Genomic DNA, 21,055 nt, shown 5'->3' with positions numbered 1-21,055 from the left:
TTTTGTCAACTTATACATAGATTGAACCAGATATGTTCCATAGCCTTATATGGAACTTATATACAAGAAAATTAAAGAGAACTTTTTGGGATCAAAAAGTCAATTTTCTACCTTCAAACTCATGAATTACCTTGTTGAATTGCTTTGGTTGAGAACCTCTACTGAACAAGACCCAAAACTGGAAATAATATGGAAGGAGAGAGGATTTAAGCAGTGTTGCTCTATTAAATCTTTATCTTATATTTTCACATAGCCAGAAAATGTTTCCCTAAAGAAATTCACAAACTCTGTGTCTTATTGCCTTTGGTGTGCCTTTTGCTCAGAGAGCTTAACTTTCTTCTTCTTTTTTTAATATGAAATTTATTGTCAAATTGGTTTCCATACAACATCCAGTGCTCATCCCAATAGGTGCCTTCCTCAATGCCTTTCTAATTAAAAGGTGTATAATTTTAAGCTATGAGGAACTCTGTAGTTTCATCTGCTTATTTTTACATTGTTCTTTTGAATGAATACTTCCAAAAAATCACTGCTTTCAACTTTGTCTTGCTTTTGTCGTAACTAAAATGGTTTCTATTTTCTTGCCCCAGGGAATCTGCCAGTGTGAACTGGGAGGTTGAAAAGGTCACTTTGTCTGATGAAGGTGCCTATGAGTGCATCGCTGTCAGCAGTGCAGGGACTGGACGGGCACAGACATTTTTTGATGTGTCAGGTAAGTAATTGTCACTAATTGCTTTGCAGTTGCCTGGAAATTAGTGCAGCTATGGAAATGGGATGTTTGATAATCCTGGCTTCACTACATATTAGCTGTGTGACCTTCCTTGGGACAAGCATTTAAGGACTCAGTGCCTTGGTTTCCCCAAACTATGATAGGAAGATAATTATCAGTAACAGTCTCTTATCTCATTGAGAAATGTGAGGTTACATGAGATAGTATAAACTCACATAGAAGAGAGCCTGGCACATGGAAACACTTAATAGACCCTAGCCATCATTGTTATTGTTCTTGTACTATTATCATTATTATTGTAGGCTCTCTTAATAAATGTTTTTTGAAAAGATCACCTAGAATTTTTATTAAAATTGAAAGAAATTTAAAGAAAGGAAGGGATAAAATTTAAGAAAAGGGAGAGATCTGTTCTGGGAATAACAAGGTTAAATTTCCCGTTTTCTTTCCCATATTCGTAATAACCAGACTGCTTTTATGAATGCATTCTGACATTAAATTCAAGACAGTGAAAGTGATCATGTTCAAGAAACACAGGACCTCAGTGGCTACAGTATTGGTATTAAGAAGAGTGGAAGAAATGCTAATTATTTCACAGTAGATAGTATGTTTCCTACAAATAAATGGGAGGCAAAACTCATTGCTTTTTATTTATTTTTGAGAGAGAGAGAGAGAACCTGAGCTGGGGAGGGGCAGAGAGAGAGAGGGAGACACAGAATCCGAAGCAGGTTCCAGGCTCTGAGCTGTCAGCACAAAGCCCGACACGGGGCCCGAACTCACAACTGTGAGATCATGACCTGAGCTGAAGTCAGATGCTTAACCGACTGAGCCACCCAGGCACCCCAAAACTCATTGCTCTAAGGTACAATATATTTTAGCGAAAAAGTCATTTTTCCTTTAATCTCCCAGAATTCTTAGGACACAAAAAGATTATCATTTTTAACCAATGATCAGGATTTAAGCCACTTACTCAGAACATATCTAGAATTTATTAGAAAGTTTGTTTTGATTGAATTATTTTCTACCTGTCTTATAGACTAGTGTTGCTGTGTGTTTAATAGTAACCCTATTCTGACCTAAATGTAGCTGCTGAGTTTATAACATTGTCTATACCTACTTTTAGTGTGGATGTGCATTTTCTTTAGGCAATTTAACACAAAAGCAACTGTATAACTGTAGGACTGTTTAGAAGTCTAGGATTTATGTTTGTTATCAATAAGTCCAAGCTGAACTTTAAAACAGAGGCATGCAAGCATGTTCTTCTTGGCGTGAATTTATTTGTATTCTCTTATTCTTAGAAAAATAAAGCTTGTCTCCTGAAACAATTCAGTTGACATGTATTATAAACTATTCATTTTTTTTTTCATCACCAGTAATTATGAAAAGCATTGGAATTGTGTCAACGTTCTTTAGCTTCTGGGAAAACAAACACTTGAGCACTTGACTATTTTTTCCCAACAATATTAATTGAGAGAAAGACAACAGGGAAAGAAGTTTGAGTGAGTTGATTTAGACATCTTGCATAAACAACTAGGAAGTGCCAGTAAGAATTTGTGAACTGACTCTTAAGAATTTGACTCTGTAGTGTCAGTAACTTCCATATGTGTGTTGTACACATGCCTCATTAGTTTAATTTGTGCCAGCCAAGCAGTGGTATCACTAGGAAATTATAACGTGCCCAAGCCAGTGTTCAGGAATTATGTCCCACTCAGTCAATTATGAAAGAAGGAACAGAAGCACTGATGGTAACAGCAGTGACTGTAATGGCAGAAATAACAAGCAAGTGCCCCTTTGGACTTGGAAGAATAGACATTTCTTGCCAGGCTCACTGTTGCCTCAAACCTCCACCCACTTCTGAATCCCCTGTAGCCTGGGCTGAGATCCCAGCAGTTAGCTAAAGGCATGCTGGAATCAAGTGCAAATTCATAGGACAGTTAGGTCTTATATTTTGGAAAGGAGTGTTGGAAAACAAGGCATTTTGAGATAGTGATGTTCTGGTGTCACTATGGACACGAATTTATTTTGTAAAGTCAAAGGACACCCAAGCACAGTTTGAAGAAAAGCTAAAGTTCTACCAATATGTTACCCTAATTTTTTATTCCAGCATTTTCTTCTAGCTGACGTGTGTAAGGATTTTTAGTTCATGAAAAATGTTGATTATTGAATGTTTTAGATGCAAAATGGGTATAAAAAGCATTGTACTTCTTTTATTACATATAAACATACAGAAACAAACGAGTAGAGTTACAGAAACATGAAAAACTCTTTTCAAGGAATAATTGCTAATTTAGTACGGTTACAAAGTTACATTAATTTTATTTACTGAATTTCTTTCTTAACACAATGCCCTCCCCTGAGGGAGTACACGCACAGAGTACTAAAATTCTGGGTTTACATAAAATACCGGGAATACAGAAAACTTGTCAGGGGCATGTCAGTGACAGACAATCTTAATTTATAATTACAGGATATTGTATTAGAACAGGATAAGGGCTTGGAAATAATCTTGTGCCACCTTGTCATTCTGTAGCTAAAGAAACTTAGGCCTGGAGCAGGCGATGACCCATTATGATTATAGGGATGAGAAGAAGGTTCCTGGCCTCCTGACTCCCTGTTCAGTGATCTTTACCTAATGTCATAAGGCCTATACTTGTCATTCTTCTCTCAGTTATGAGGTTCTGAGGTTGCATCTCTGGTTCCCTAATTCTAGCCTTAGTCATTCTTTTACTTAGGAAGGGCTGTCCCTCAAACTTCTAGGACCAGGCTATTTCTGGCAGTCTATTATCTTGGCCTCCTTTGCACACTGTTGTCATTCTCCCTCATCATTTCCCCCAACCACACAAATTTATTTATGCGTACATAAATATTTAAGTATATACACTATTTATTATCTCTAGTTATTTAGGCAGCAATGATATTGTATGTCATTCTTTCAAACCTTATCTGTTCCCATATATTATTAGAAAGTTAGCATTTTACATATTTCAATTTATGCTTGAAAAGGGATTAGACTCTGAGGTGGGGTTTGTATACAAGAAGGTTATTTCTAGGAAAATGCACTGGTAAGGGAGTAACAGAAGTGGAAGAATTTAAATTGTGATATAGTCACTGCTAGGGCCTTACCGGATCCCACAGGGAATTCTGGAGCTGTCATGGCCCTGAATCAAGGCAAGAGAGCCTCGATTTGTTTCCTCATTAAGTGGTCCTAAATGATGGGTGCCCTGGAAAGGGGGGATTTACCCTGAGCATGTTAGCTCCCTTGGCTATGAGCTGTATATAACCAAGAAGCATAGCAGCCAGGGAAATGAGTACCTATATCCTTAAGAGGACTCTGGGCATGTGCCCAGCATTCCCTACATGCCTAATGTACAATTTTCCATTTTCTAAAAATCTCAAAAAATACCTAGTTTAGTTGAGGAAGTTTGTGTCAAAAGAACAAAAAAGAAAACCATACAAACATCATGTGGCCTTCATAAAGATCTCGATAGAATGTGAACACATGTATTTATGATGACTTTCAGGTCTTTGATGGTCTATACCATCTTGGATATGAGAGTCATAGAACATTAGAACTAGAAAGGGTCTTTGAGATAACCTAATTTGATTATCTCATTTTTCAGACAGGGAAGCAAACCCTGTGGATAAATTGACTTATCTAAGGTCAGTCAGAGAGAACTAGGCAGACTATGGTTGACAGATTCAGTACGTAAAAACATAGAGTGCCCAATTAAATTTGAATCTCATATAAGTATGTCTGAAATGTTTCATGAGACATATGTACATGAGAATATTATTTGATGTTTATCTGAAATTCACATTTAACAAAGTTTCTCGTATATTCTGTCGAGCCTAGCCAGACTCCAGAGCTTTCTAACTTTGTCGTGTCCTCTTTCCACATGATTCATCAACCATTTTCTTAAGAGATTTTAAGAACATAGCAGAATGATAAAATTTTGTTTTTTAAAAGATAATTTAAAATAGGATCTACTCTTCTAAATGTTTGGAAAGCAGGATAAATATAAAGGAAAATATGAAAAATATACACATTTCTGTCCCTCAGAGATTACCACTATGGTGGTATGGTGCATATAGTGGCATATTATTTGGCATATTATTTCCAGGTTTTTTTTTCCAGGCTTATGATTCATCTGCACTTATATATGGTTTTAAATAAATAAGAATAAAATTTGATCTTGAATATCTAATACTCTTTCATATTTAAACTAAACAGGCACATGGGTTTCCAGCTGGAATAGCTCACTGCAGTTTTATTGCTGTATTATTGCTGAATAATAGCTTGTTACAGCAGATCGTTTTAAAGCATTTGGGCAGAACATGTTTTAGGGGGGCATTTGTATTTATTCTCAAACCTAACTAGAGTAATATAATTCTCTCTAGAATGTTGGCTAAATATCTAATTAGTAAGTTATTTTTGACGGCATTTGAAATGTGCATGACTTATTCAATACCTTTTGTGTGCATGGTTTCATGTGTACAATTTTATTAAAGGCCTATGCCTACTCTTAACTTGTCCTGCAGTCAAAACATCCCTTGTTCCTTTGGGGGAACATTTGTCATACTCTGCTGTTGCACTGTCTTCTTAATGAGATTGTAGCCCTTTGAACCCAATATTATCATATTTAGTATACTATCATCTACCATACTTTGTGTCCTCTTTTCTCTAAAACACCAAATGAGCATTTTTAAATTTAAAAAAAATCCATAAATGCTACCTTCTTCAAAACTCAAAAATTTGCCTCATTCCCCAATCCCTAAATTAGTCTAGTGATATCCTTTTGCCAAGGCTTTTTGATTCTCACATCTATAATTTACAAATTTAAACTTGGGTATGCTTTGGTGTGTGAACAAGCACTACTTTTCTTTTCTTTTCTTTTCTTTTTTCTTTCTTTTCTTTTCTTTCTTTTCTTTCTTTTCTTTTCTTTTCTTTTCTTTTTCTTTTTTTTTTTTTTACATTGAGGATTAAAGGCACTAAAAGCATATCCTGTGCATGGTGTCTTCAGGCTACAAGTGCCTGTGCTATTATTCACTTTTACACTACGGTGTTTCCAATTAGAGAACATTCAAATCTTCCCATTGAAGACATAACATCTAAAACCACAGTGTTTGGCAAATGTGATAAAAATCAGGTGGTCAATTTTTTTTTTTAGAACACGTACTACTTTTTTAAAGTATCTTTTAACTAGATAATTTTCTTGGGGTCAAAGACATATATACTAATTAATAAGCTGTCTTCTGCATCTTCCCTACCAGGTTCTCAATATACACTCATTACATTTTTAAACTACATCTATAAGGGAGCAAACTGGCTATTAGGTCTCTTGATTTGAATCTTTTCGTTTCACCCAGAGCCCCCTCCAGTCATCCAAGTGCCTGATAATGTCACAGTCACTCCTGGAGAAAGAGCAGTTTTGACATGTCTCGTCATCAGCGCGGTGGATTACAATGTAACCTGGCAGAGGAATGACAGAGATGTCAGCCTGGCAGACCCAGCAAGGATGAGGATCCTGGCCAACCTCTCATTGGAGCTAAGGAGTGTGAAGTTCAGTGATGCTGGGGAGTATCATTGTGTAGTCTCCAATGAAGGAGGATCATCAGCTGCTTCGGTTTTCCTCACGGTGCAAGGTATGTGTGTATGATAACTTCAGAGTTACAGTGCCTTTCTCTCTTCTTCATTTGATCTCTATTCCCTTAAGTTTGGTTTCTCTATTCCCTTAGGTTGGCTATGACAATAACAATATCTACCCAAACAATTACTATTTTGAATGATAGAGCCCTTATGGATCTTATGTGGCCTAAAGCTGACCAAACTGGAAACTAAAACATCACTAACAAATAGGTGATGTTTTAAGACAAACACAACCAACCAGTCCTAGAGTTGGAGACCTTTATTTTAAGAAAATGTAAATAGAAATTGTCTCTGGATGATTTAATAGTTTTAAATTCACAAGTCTATCATGTGGACTTAAAAATTCTAATTGTTGTAATGATTGGTTAAAAGTCTTGGGGCGCCTGGGTGGCTTGGTCGGTGAAGCGTCCGACTTCGTCTCAGGTCATGATCTCACGGTCTGTGAGTTCGAGCCCCGCGTCAGGCTCTGTGTTGACAGCTCAGAGCCTGGAGCCTGTTTCAGATTCTGTGTCTCCCTCTCTCTCTGCTCCTCCCCTGTTCATGCTCTGTCTCTCTCTCAAAAATAAATGAACGTTAAAAAAAAATTAAAAAAAAAAAAAAAAGTCTTTCCCGAGTTGAGTATTACATTATTTCCGATGTAACTAATTTGCTTATATCTTTTTAAAGTAAGGTTTAAGATGTTTCTCATCTTGGTGAAATTTTATTAAATATTAGCAGAGTTGTTTTTATCTTATTTATCTTATACACACAAGATAATAAACTAAGGGTAAGCCAATCTTTAATTATGCCTTTAGAGACGAAATGTTAGGTAGCTGAAAACAGTGTGTTAACAATGTGGTTTAATGGCTACGAACTATATATATATATATATCATTCAGGACAATCAAATGAAGGTCAGAATCTGTTCCAATGAATCTCTTTCAATAGAATCATATTTAGCTTCTAAACGTCTGTACCAGCTGAGAGCCTTAATGTAATGAGCAAATTACTATTGCCAGTTTTACACTGTTAAGCTGAAAGATTTAGTTACCACCTCAACAGAATATTTCATTTCAAATCCTCGATGTGGGAGACTGATTGCATCAGGATTGTGTCTGGCTATCTGGTTATGACATCAGAAACAACTTTTTGACATGCCTGAAGTAACACTCTCAGATGATGTTTTTAACAAGATTATCTAAGAAAATGACCATTGAGACTCAAGGCTAGCGCTTAGAGTGTTATTAGAAGCAGAAAAGTAAAACTACTATGAGAATTAGCAAATTGGTCATCTGATTCTAGTTTTCTCGCTGGTATTTAAGACCTGTTCTATAGTCTGAATGTACATCTCTTTTGTTAGTGGATCTGGTGAAACCTCTAGGGAAACATTGCTTTTGTAGATGGTTCACTGCATTTCCACATGGTAGACAGCCTAGATCATTTGAGTCAATCCAAGTGGTAACCTGAGTAACCAGAATTTTGAAACTGTTCTTTACTAAACTGATTGTTTCGGATAGACCAAAACGCTAATGGACTTTGGAAAATTTGATCTTGGTTCTTCACTTGAAGTCCCTTAGAATAGGATTGTAAACTAAAATCAGAACCTTCCTAGTTTCCTCAGGTTAACTTTTCAATGTATTAGCATCCTATTTAGTTGATTACACCAGTGATTCTCAAACTTCCATGGATAAAGAATTGTCCCAGGCACAAATTTTCTGGTTTAAAATCGCATATCTGTGGCTGCAGCAATCTCTCCTCATGTAACAGTAAAATATCAATAAGGACCTCAAAAAGACAAAACTAAAGAATACCAAAACCCAGTGGCAATTAACAGTAGTAAAAATTTGGGGATGAATTTTATATATATGTCTGTGTGTGTGTGTATACACAGTTTATATATATATATATATATATACCACACAGACATATATATACACACACATACATAATAAAGATTTATTTATAATAAATATATATTTATAAATATATGTAATAAAGATTTTTATTTATATACATATGTATATGTAAGTATGCATATGTAATCATTATATTTTAAGGTCAGTATAATGAAAATCTCAATCAATGGTGCATCTTTTTTATGTTCACATGAAAGCTGAGTGGATGCATCTTTGTCCTTCTGTTTCATACTTTCTGAAAAAGAGAATGTTACTCTTTAGGAAGCCATAATGGTATTGCCTCACACATATTGATAGCGATAACCATCCAGTAAGGAAAACAGTAGAACTGGAAGTAGACAAGCAACCTGGACTCTCGTAGAGAACTGTAACCTAGGATATATGTTTCTCTCCAAATGAAAATATTTGGAAATGAGAAACATTGATAGGGGTGTCAACTAGCAATTTTAGAGACAGATGGTAGCAGAGGGCAGCATCCCAGTCTCAGCCAGGAAAGCATCATAGATGAGAATCGGGCAAGGAGCTGTGCACATCAGACTAACTCAGTTAGTTAGTTAGACATCAGACTAACTCAGTTAGTTAGTCTGAACTGCAAAGGCAGTTCAACTAGAACAACAGTAGCCAAATAAGCTAGGTCCATCCAAACACTTTCCAAAACTCTTTGGAACTGAAATACCTGAATGTGTACACACTATTCTGACACTTTGGTCATTATATTTCTGTCTTATTGATACAAATGGCAAATCATTACCTTAACTTTTACAAAGAATATTATTTATATATTATAGAAGATAATTAGAGTATGATCTGGCAAGAAAAATTACCTATTTTTATACTGCTACTAATATAATTTGGATACACTATTCAGAAAAATAAGAAGTTTGTAGCAGTGTGAGGCATCATCACTGGGCAATATTATTTTCAGCTTTCCTCTATGTAAAAAAGAGTTATACACTATTTTTAAGTATTTGATGTGTATCTTAGGTAGAAATAGTTGTGTGTTTTGGTAATAAAATAATCTACCAAAATTAGCACTTACATTAAATGTATGGAAACTACTTTTGGGGTATTTGGTATTGCTTATAAAATGTGATCTCAATATCTTAATGTATACCATTTTCTGCTATTTTTCTAGGATAAGTTGCAACACAGCCCTCCCTTCCTGTTTTGATGTCTTTTAAGTGATTTTTAAGTGATTTTTGTACAGGATGATATTTTTAATGCCTAAATAAACATCAATACATCCCCCCCCAAAAAAAAACACTTTGTTGACAGACACTGGGTCTGGATTTGATGTCACCTGATTTGAGTGTGAATAAACAGAAAATTGTCGAAACAAAATAGGAAAAAAAATAAAGCATTGGACCTAAGGAAAAAATACTGAGGAACACAACAAGGGGGGATAGCGTTGAAAGAAATGGATGCTTTTGAAAGCAGTTCATTCTAGAGACTGGGAAAAAAATGTTTAGTGTCACCAATGTCTTTATAAAAGACCTATCCTCCTTTGAGCAGTAGTATAGAATGATAGAAGAAGAAGTAGCTGATGTGAAAGATCAACAACAAGTGTGATGGAAGAAATAAGAAAGGATTTGATGTTAAAATGCAATATTATAATGCAAATTTGAATCAGAGACACTAAAAAACAGAATTTACACTACATAAAAATAAAATCAGGGATGTGGTGCACAAACTTGAGAAGTTCTTTCAGAATGTTGAGGAAAAAAACTATGAGTAATATGTTGTTGTTTTTCAAGTAGAAATAAAAAACAGAGACTGGAACTTGGAACTTAAAGCTATGTAGGTATATAGCATATATATTTATATAACAAAGACAAGTGACACTAAAGAAATAGAAAAAGATATAATTGAAGAAAATTATCCTAGAGAAGAAAAAAAAATTGTCCTGGGTAAGCAAATCAAGCGAGGTCAATGAAGAGAGAATTTCATCTAGACACATCCTGGCTGAAATTTGAAATTATTAGTACAAGGGAAAAAACTCCACAAGCATACATTCAGACTGACCCAATATGTTGTAAATGGAGGGATAAAATCAGACTGGTGTCAGACTTCTCAGATGTGCTAAAGGCTAGAAAATAATTGCAATGACTGTTTGTCATAGTTTGGTTCTTAGGGTCTGAATATGTTCTCTCATTTGGGAAGATATTCTTTACTCTCTAAGGGAGAAGCAGAAAAGCAGATAAAATCAGATTATTCTTTTCCCCATCCTAGAATAAGCCATTCCAATGTTCCCAGTGGGACTTTAACTCTTCCTTAGACCATGGACACTTCAAAGACCTCAGTTTTGGCAGTATCGTGGAATTTTGAGTCCAGCCTTGGCAGAAGCAAGTGTCCTAGTGGCTCTTTTCCATCATTCTCATTTCCCTTAGTGACATTAGGCTCATTATCATTCTACCAGAAGAGCCTTGAGAAGAAACACTGATCGTAGAAACTGTGGTTGTTTGAATCAGTCACATAATGAGCATGAGAGAATGTGAATAGGTTGATATGCTTCCTTCATTATGAGAATTCCTCACTGTGGGGAAAATGGTATAATTAGATACAGGAAATTCTTCCAAAAGGGGATTTCCTCAAGCAGGGCTTATAAGACTCAGAAATCCGGCTAGTCAAACATATAAACAAACAAATTGAAGCCACCCACAGTTATGACGGGAAAGGGTCGGGGGGAAACCCAGTTAGATTGATATAGACAAAAATGTGAATATGAGATTGACCATTGCTTGTTTGGGGACAGTGGAACTATAAGTGACCTTCTTATTTATACTTTTATGTACTTAAAAAAAAGTGTTTAATAGGAATGCATTATTTAAAAACTTTGTGTAAATAGGCTTTAAATTTTTTTGAAAGTGCTCATATTAATTTTATTGGGAGATTGAATTATGTATGGGTAATGTGTTTTCTTTCTTTGCTAAATATTCCATAAATTTGTGTTATCACTTTTATATTTAAAATAATTAAGGTATAATTAAGAAAGTTAATAAGAGGTAATGTAAAAATAAGGAATAAATAAAATAAATTAAGAAATAGTGCCTCTCAAAAGTGTCAGATTAGAACTTTTATCAGTACAAAAATTCATACTTGAAAGCTTAAGGATCTGGAATTTTTTAGGACTATATTATAGAATAAGCATTTTAAATCCTTTCTGCAACAAAGTAAGGTCAAGCAAAAAAAATAAATGCAGAATTTCAGTTGATAAGTTAGGTTTTCTTATACTGAATAACCCAGTAACAGAGCCATGACAATCTCTTCAATTTTTCCCTTTGCAAGATTTTCACAGAAATAAATTGTGATTTATAGAATGCGATATCCATGATTGAATGATGAAAACTGCTTTTTATTTGCTTTTCTCTTTTCTTAGACATTTTGATACACTAAAGTCTTGCTAGTTAAGCCTTCTGTTGTTGGAAGTTGATCTGAGACATGTATATGTATGTTTTAAATACTAGTGCATCTTTGTGGATTTCATTTAGATAAGATGAAACCACACACTTAAAATGAAAACCTCAAATCATTACTTGCTGTCAAAAGTTAATTGTATTCATTTCCTTGGTTGTTTGATGTCCCAGTATGAATCAGCACAAATGAATAACATGCTCTGTTAAGATACTGGCTTTTGTTGCCTTCTGTACTATGGATCTAATAAGGAGTAAGTTGGAGGCCTTTAGGTTTGAAGGAAAATAATCTAGTGAAGTTTTGATTCAGATATTCACTGCACTGATATCCAAGGAAAATGCAGTTTCCCATAGAAATATTTGCTTTCCTGGTTCTTTCTATGGTGACTGTAAACTTTATGAAGAGAAAAGTTTAATGTTCACTTTCTTTATCTGATGAATGTATTCTTTTTTTTTTTTTTGTAATTTTTTTTTCAACGTTTTTTATTTATTTTTGGGACAGAGAGAGACAGAGCATGAACGGGGGAGGGGCAGAGAGAGAGGGAGACACAGAATCAGAAACAGGCTCCAGGCTCCGAGCCATCAGCCCAGAGCCTGACGCGGGGCTCGAACTCACAGACCGCGAGATCGTGACCTGGCTGAAGTCGGATGCTTAACCGACTGCGCCACCCAGGTGCCCCTGATGAATGTATTCTAATGACTCCATGGTTTCAGGCAAGCTTCTGTTTATAACAAAATGCAATTCTACTCAATAAAATTATACATCTTCCTTGACTTAGGATGGGGTTATGTAATCCCTAGTGGCTTGCCCTAGGTTACAAAGCCAGCAAGTGACACAGCCCAGATCTAAACTGGGTCTTTCCATTGTTCTGCATTGAATACAGAAATGCCTACACAGGCTATTAGCAGGCCTTAAGTTCCGGCAGGTAGAGGAAAGTGTAAAAAGATAATATAAATAAATGGTTCTTGGGTATGGACAGAAAAGTGAGAGCAGTGAATTTTTTTAAAAGTAGGCTCCATGCTCAATGTGGAGCCCCACATGGGGCTTAAACTCATTACCCTGAGATCAACACCTGAGCTGAGATCAAGAGTGGGATGCTTAACCAACTAAGCTACCCATGTACCCCCCTAAATTTTTTTCAATAGGAAAGTTACAGATGTCCTCAGGTTTCTGTGGCATAGGTTAAGAATCTCTGGAAATCTCCAGCATTGTGTGTAACGATGATTTAGAGAAATCACTGCTTGATTTTAATTCCCTATCCCTCCGTTGCTCCTTCCTTCACTGGTGCCTTATACAGTAGGCCAGGTAGATCACAACAGTTTGGTAAATCTTTTGACCCAAGTTCTGGTAGAGTAGCTAAGGAGCAGGTCAGGGGAGAGAAACAACCATAAATATGCTCCAAAACAAGCACACAGAGAGAATGTAAGACGATTAAACCGTAAGTTCCATGACGGCAGGGTCCAATTTTCTTCAGTTTGGTGTCTTTAGTGCCTGACACAATATTTAGTGCATAGTGTTGCATCCTGTCTGTGGGAAGTCTGAATGAGAAGTAGAGTTCATATTTCCTTTTTTTAAAATTTTTATTTATCTTTTAGTCCAAGAGAAATTTTTCAGGGGCCCAGAGACCGTGAAGAGAAATGTTAGGATAATGTTAGATGGTATTGGACAGTAAAGAAAATGAGCTAGAGTATATTCATTTAGTACAGTGCCTGGGATGTGGAGAGTGGTTAATAAATGTTAATTGGGGAATTAAAAAAAAAAACAGAATAGAGTGTTTAGGTAAGGCAAGTCCGAAAAATATTTCCATCATAAGATGTACTAAAAAATTATTTGAGTTATATTCTTTCTGAACATTGATTAATGTTTATTATTTTATAAATTCATTATCCAATTAAAAATAAATTCTGTTCCTACAGATTAGATATTTGTAATACAGGAAAAAACATAGTAACTTACTATTTTTATTTATGAGGAAAGGGATATGATATTTGACTATTATGAATAAAAGTTGAATTAATTCTTAGTACTTATTGCTGGATCTGCAGAAAGGTATACATTAGGAGAATTTGGTTATTGATAGTGCTAAACTGATAATCATTTTAAATGATATTTAAATGATAAATGATAGAATCTTCATTTATGCTGTTTCCTACAGCACTATCTGAATAATACTGTTATCAGTATACTTTTTCATAGTACTAAAACAAATACTGAAACACATGAAGTGTCTTGACTAAAAACACAGGTCTGCCAAAGATCAGGGCTGGTGTCTTATTTGTTTATATATTCATTATTCCTTCCTTCCTTCCTTCCTTCCTTCCTTCCTTCCTTCCTTCCTTCCTTCCTTCATGTATTCACCAAAACTTTAAGTGTCAGATATTGTGCTCTTTGCTGAGGGTATAAATGAAGATAGAACAGCATCCTTCCCCTCAATAAGTTTATAATATAAGAAAGGGAATAAGTAAATTAAATGAATATTTATAACACAGTGTGGTAAGAATTTCACCAGGGTATTATACCTAGGAGTCTTTAATTCTTAGTGATGAGTGAATGTTGAGAAAGGCTTCACACAGGAGATGGTACCTGAGGTATCCACTGGAATATAAGTCAGCATTACCCAGGTAGAAATCAGGAAAGCCTTTCTAGATGGAGAAAATTACATGTGTAAAGTCACAGAAGAATGAAGACACAGCAGTGTGGGCATGCTGAGAGTAGAGGGTCCAGCTGAAGAGGGAGATCTGTCCCTAGGATGGTGTGATTTTCTTTTTCCTGCCGTTTTCAGGATCCTTTTCATATACAAGTGGAAAAATCATTCAGGTTTGTGACTTTGTGATGTTGGCTCAGCAAACAATAAAAACAAGGTACCCGGGGGAGAAAAAGTGGTTGCAGTGATAGCTCTGTGGAGTTTAGGCTGCATAAAGAAAGAAGAGAAGGTTAAAGGCATCGTCTGATAGATTGGAATAAATCAGAAGAGTCAGAGGAGTTTGGGTCATGATGAAGTTGGGGAAGGAGAGTGTGGGAGTCAGGAAGTGACAACTGGAAGGATGGGAGGTTCTGAACCTCAGATTGGACTGCAAGGCTAAGTGTTTTTGCAATCACATTGTGGGTCACTTCCCTGATAAGATAACGAAGGTAACAAATGAATTTGTCTAGCAACATAAAGTAACTGCCAGATTTTTAAGTCTTTCCTGCTAGAAGTGCTATGTAGATCTACTTTTATGTACTTTTGATCCTATAAGTGTTGCATACTTTATAAAATTATCCTTTTTTGAGTACCATAACCCTTTTTTTGAAAAAAAAAATCCCTATTATTTTAGAGTAGTTTTAGGTTCACAGCAAAACTGAGAGGAAGTTACAGAGATGGTTCATATACTCTCTGCCCTCTGCCATTATCACCATCCCCCACCAGAGTGGTACATTTGTTAGGATTGATGAACTTGCACTGACACTTCATAATCACCCAGAGTCTGTAGTTTACATTAGGGTTTACTCTTGACATTGTACATTCCGTGGGTCTGGACCAATTTATAATGGTATTTATCCATCATTATAGTACCATGCAGAGTGTTTATTGGCACTGCTGTTAAAAACCTCTGTGCTCTATTCATCTCTCCTTTTCACCCTCCCAACCACTAGAAAACCACTTATCTTTTTATTGTCTCCATAGTTTGGCCTTTTCAAAAATGTCTTACAGTTTGACACATACAGTACGTATCCTTTTCAGATCAGCTTGTTTCACTTAGTAATATGCATTTAAGGTTCCTCCATGTCTTTTTCATAGCTTGATAGCTCATTTCTTTTTAGCACTGAATAATATTACATTGTCAACTTTTTTTTTTTTTTTTTTTTTATTTATTTTTTTTTAATTTTTTTTTTTTTTTTCAACGTTTTTTTTTTTATTTTTATTTTTGGGACAGAGAGAGACAGAGCATGAACGGGGGAGGGGCAGAGAGAGAGGGAGACACACAGAATTGGAAACAGGCTCCAGGCTCCGAGCCATCAGCCCAGAGCCTGACGCGGGGCTCGAACTCACAGACCGCGAGATCGTGACCTGGCTGAAGTCGGACGCTTAACCGACTGCGCCACCCAGGCGCCCCTACATTGTCAACTTTTGATAGTCAAAAGATATCCTTGCCATAATTGTGTCTGAATCAGAAGATACATGTACATATATGTAAAGCTTTAATAGTATTTTTCTACTATGCTATGAAGTAATAATGCTAATTATGATTGACCCTTTTTTCCCCAAGTCAAATGAGAATGGACTTTCTTCTATTTGGAAATTCTGTGATTTTGGAAAATTGTTATAAAGAGAGCCCAGTAAAGAAAAGGTAATGCAATAGTCAATGCTGGTCATCATTTAATTGAAGATTTTCTAAGTAAGAAAGAATAGACTTTAAAAATTCTAACCTTCTTATCAATCATATTTATTGTCTTAATCTGTTTTGACTAATCACCCAAAGAAGCTCCTGAAATGTTAAGGAAAGAAAAAATATAGTATTATATGGAAACAATGTTAATGCATAAATAATTTTATACTAGGAATTAGTATAATTTTATATGAGGAATTTTATACTAGGAATTCAAATAGATACCAAAGGAGCAAACATTTGCTACATATATATATCCTTATATTTTACATTGGGAAATAAAAATTGTAAATTTTTAATAAATCTTCATGTGTTTTGCCATTAGTATTTTTTTACTAAATAGAATTTAGCCTAAATTTATCACTGCCTATCTCTGAAATTATTGCCCTTCTCTTATTAACTGTATTTCCTAACCATATTGGTGTTTGGGTATGGGATTTTTTGCAAATCCAGCTATAACTGTCAAGATTTAGTCCTTGCCTATGTGTTTTATTGCTAATGCACCACCTACTGGTAAATCAATGAATAAATGACCTCTCAGATTTAACAGACCTTCTCTCTAGTCCAGCACTAATAGAACTTTCTACAATGATAGAAGTATATCTGTGATGCTCTGTGTGGTAGCTACTAACTGTATGTGGCACTTGAGCATTTGAAATATGGCTAATGCTCCTTAAGGAACTTGTTCTGAAATTTGATCTAGTTTTAGATAATTTAAATGTGAATTTAAATAGACATTTGGCTAGTGGCTACCGATTTGGATAGCATAACTGTAGTATTTTCCAGAGAAAAAAGAAAAGCAGAAATAGCAAGAGCAGAAGTCTTTGGAAATTTATTGCAGCTGCTGTGTATATTAAGGACTCTCATAATTCATTGGAATTATTGCCATTCAGGAATAATTCTGCCATTTTGGAAAAGTTATAGCCAGGTCTTCATATTTACATTGATGAGATATCATTTGGAAATATGCACTTGATTCCATTATCTTTGGGATTTCAGTGGCCTTTGCCTCTTTGTTCAGGCAGTTGATTTCTGTTTTTGTTTGGCTGATTCGTTGGCTTTTAGTTTTCATCCTGTGCTCTCGCTCTTTGGAAGGAATCCCTGGCCATTTTTATGGGAACTTTCTAGTAGGCATGGAAAAACTTAAAAGATGTGAAAATGTATTCCATTAACATTTCTACTCATTTGAAAATTAAGGAAAATTTAAATGAACAAGCACATCTGTCTATTGTAAATCACTCTTAGTGAAATTCTGTTACTCATTGTGCAAGCTTCATACTTAAAAGTTGGTTACCACTAGAACTAGCTGGAGTTACCTCCCTAATCAGAAGCGGAAGTAATGCATTTTCAAACAATGTCAGTATGTTTTAAATACACTGATTGAGCTAAATCACTAGGTACACATCTGTTGGGATAGGACATAACTACTAATTACAATTCTCAGCAGGCTCAATGACAGTCATTATGTAACTTTTTGAAGTTAGCTTTTTCAACAGGAAACACAGATATTTAGAAGAGTCAGAGACTCTGTAAAATACATTTTACAGTCTGTACAATTCAATAGAAATTACGTTCAGTAATTAAATACTAATTATTTTCCAATTTCTCATCTAGCATTGCTTGATGTTAGATCATTCAATGTATCATCCACAATGAAGAAAAGTGTTTGGGGAGCAGTTATAAATATGTTCTATTATGTTTTCAAATATACGAATCAATTAAGTGGTTAGGCTGAATGTAGGTTTTTAACTATCTCCAAAATAAGGATATTTATTTAGATTTTATTGTGAGAACTCAAGTAAAAAACAGAAACTTAATACTGAAAACTACTTAATGGAGTATCTTCTCATCAGAGTCTTAATTCCTCATTACATGAAATTATCACTAGGAACACTTAAAAGCTTGGAAATCTTCCATCACAGGGATTAATTGACAGCCCTGAAAATACATTTTTTTTTTTTACCAAAATGTAATTCAATGCCTTTTTAAACAACAATTTACAATTGGTTGCTTCACTAGGTGACTTTTGGACACATACCCTTTGGAGGAGGCTAAGGAAAGCTTCTAGAACTTTATAACCCTGCTTCTTAAACTGAAAGTTGCTGAGATAAAAATCCTTTCTTGCCTGATTCTGTGAATCTCATTGCTTCCTGGAGTAATGAAAGCACTAGACCAGGAGTCCGGGCACTTGGGATCTATTTCAAGGAATCATGCCCTCCTCTTTCTCGCTTTCACTTTGTGTGCTCCTTCCTCAGACCACACAAACACAGTGTATCAATTTTTAAAATTGAATTTCCAATTCTCTTTTTATTTATAGATGTATTGGGACATATTTTCTGTGGGCCAATGCTGGAATCAGTGGATGCTTGGCAATGCTAATAGGGATCAGTGTGAATGAGCTAATGTGAAATTTAGAGTTCAGATGGAATTATCCCAGGTATAATGATATGTTTAGGCCCAGGTGCTTCCCACTTTCCCTACGCATAGTTAGTTCAGTTTGTCAGTGTCTCTCAAATCACTCCCTTCCTTATTTCCCTGGTAACTTTGCATGTCATCCCCTTTGGATGTCACAAACCTAAACTACTAAAATCCTCTTTTCTTGGACTTCCTTCAAATTTTGTTCCCTCACTTTAATTCATAGTATAATTAGGTGGATTTTCCCCAAGATTGCTTTAAAATTTTTTTTAATGTTTATTTTTGAGAGGGAAAGAGACAGAGCACGAACAGGGGAGGGGCAGAGAGAGAGAGGGAAACACAGAATTCAAAGCAGGCTCCAGGCTTCCAGCTGTTAGCACAGAACCTTGAACCCACGAACTGGGTTCAAGGGTTCTTGAACCCATGAACTGTGGTGCTTGAACCCACGAACTGTGAGATCATGAACTGAGTAAGGTGGGATGCTCAACAGACTGAGCCACTCAGGTGCCCCTCCCTTAAATGCCCATGCATTCAGAACCTTTTTGTGGTTTCCTAATTACCTCAGAATAAAATTGACAATCGTTAGCCCTCCACACACTGACTCTTCCATAATACTTTTAATTTTTTTATGTTTATTTATTTTTGAGAGAGAGAGACAGAGAGAGAGAGAGAGAGAGACAGAGACAGAGAGACAGAGTGCGAGAGGGGGAGGGGCAGAGAGAGAGAGGGAGACAGAATCTGAAGCAGGCTCCAGGCTCTGAACTGTCAGCACAGAGCCCGATGGCGGGGCTCAAACATTAGCAGCTAGATCATGACCTGAGCCTAAGTGGGATGCTTAAATGACTGAGCTCCCTCAGGCATCCCATCTTCCATAATACTTTTAACATTTTATCTTCAACCTTTATTCTCCTAAAACAATGTATGGAGAAAAAAAAAGAAAAATGTTTCAATATATGGATACTATTCACTTTAAATGAATCAGATATTCTTATGTCTTTTCCTTTATGCCTGTTTCTTTAACATGGGTAACTAAATATTTGAATTTGTTCTTAAAACTTCACCTCTAATTATGAATTCAAAGTAGAGAAACTATCAGATTATTTTCTGCCATGAAATATTACTCATGCTGCTAAATGTTATCTCTTAGAGCAGTATCAGGCAGACAGTTTGTAGTGTCTGTAGGAGTTCTGAATTTTCTTGGTATCGAATTTCTCCAAAGGGTGGCTAGGTACTACGCCTGTCTTCATCTTCAGTCTCCAGAACTGATTTTCTGGTGGCCAGTGAATGTTTCCTCTACCAGGCTCCATGTCCATTATACTTTCAGTGGATTCCTGTTTTCTGCTGCTTTGGCTCTACCTCTGCTCTGTTACTTCTATCTTTCCACGATTTGCCCAATTCCACACCCATTGCTTGAGTCACAGAAGCATCCCGACTACCTCCAGATTACATGGTTCTCACTCAGATTCTATGACCTAGCTCAAAGAGCTATTTTGACTTTAATGTTTCCTATCTAAATCCTACCTTTGATGTGAACTTCCTCTCATAAACCACCTTCTTTCTCCCATCCAAGTACTAACCAGGCATGACCCTGCTTAGCTTCTAAGATCAGAGGAGATTCAGGTGGTATGGCCATCAACTAAACCATCTTTCTGAATAGTCAGGCTTCTGTAGAACTTTTTGCTTTCTTTCTCTTTCTTTCTTTCTTTCTTTTTGTGACACACAATTTTGTACTTAATTACCATCATTTTTCCCCAATCATATTATATGTACTGAGGTACTTTTTTACTGCCCCCCCCCTCCGCCTTTTAACCACAGCTCCCTGCACAAAGAGAAAAACACAATTGCACCCAATAGATGTGTGTTCCTTAATTGCTGAATGGACCTCAAAGTAATAGTAACAGACTATAGGGAAGATTTGGGTCACTAACTTTATCTTTCATGTTTCCATGTGAATTTCAATGGCTTATCTGGGTCACATCAACAATGTTCGATTTCATTACATAAGTACTTTCTTTTCCCCTCCCAGCACATGCCAGCAAATCACTGCTTACATTTAAAACCTATTTTGTAACAAAGTCTGATAGTTATCTTATGAAAAATTTATAAAGATTTTTTTAAGTATTGTTTAGTTTACCATAATTAAAAATTATATCATGTGAGTAAGTTTGGCAAAATTTTTTGAAAGAGGCTAAAGCAGTTTATCCATTTTAAGGTGACAGTGGCTGCTATATTTCCAAATGCTTGTACTGAACAGGCTGAGGAGTGAAAGTTAGAATAAATGGTGTGGTATGTATTACACAGTATGAATTTAAAGTTTTGTTTAAAACACACTATCATCCTGTTTCTCTGGGGACAAGAAATAAGTCTACTGATTTTATTAGTTGCTCCTTTATGAGGAGGATTTTTAAAGCTGACAATGAACAAGGGAATCCTGGTTAAATTGTTGAGTATATTCCATGGAGAGCTGACGTTTCTTCCATAATCACATGCTGCCACATGGAAGTCAAAGGGCCAGACAAGGCTTCCTTTTTTTTTGCCATGTTATGTCTGTATGAACATTAGAAGTATTAATTTTTTTTCTATGGTGTCAGGA

The 21,055-nt window shown here is 35.7% G+C and overlaps 1 protein-coding gene across 1 annotated transcript in view; it reads left to right on the top strand.

Annotated features, from left to right (window-relative positions):
* Positions 1-21,055, top strand: part of HMCN1 (hemicentin 1) — a 465,407-nt gene that overhangs the window by 187,684 nt on the left and 256,668 nt on the right. Inside the window, exons 10-11 of the mRNA XM_042924627.1 lie at positions 588-709; positions 6,092-6,367. Coding sequence (XP_042780561.1) covers positions 588-709; positions 6,092-6,367 — 398 coding nt within the window. The remainder of the gene's footprint in view (positions 1-587; positions 710-6,091; positions 6,368-21,055) is intronic.

This window comes from Panthera leo, chromosome F3, assembly GCF_018350215.1.
Source record: "Panthera leo isolate Ple1 chromosome F3, P.leo_Ple1_pat1.1, whole genome shotgun sequence".
Lineage (NCBI taxonomy): Eukaryota > Metazoa > Chordata > Mammalia > Carnivora > Felidae > Panthera > Panthera leo.
The sequence above is the reverse complement of the archived record's forward strand: the minus strand, read 5'-3'. Positions and strand labels throughout refer to the sequence as shown.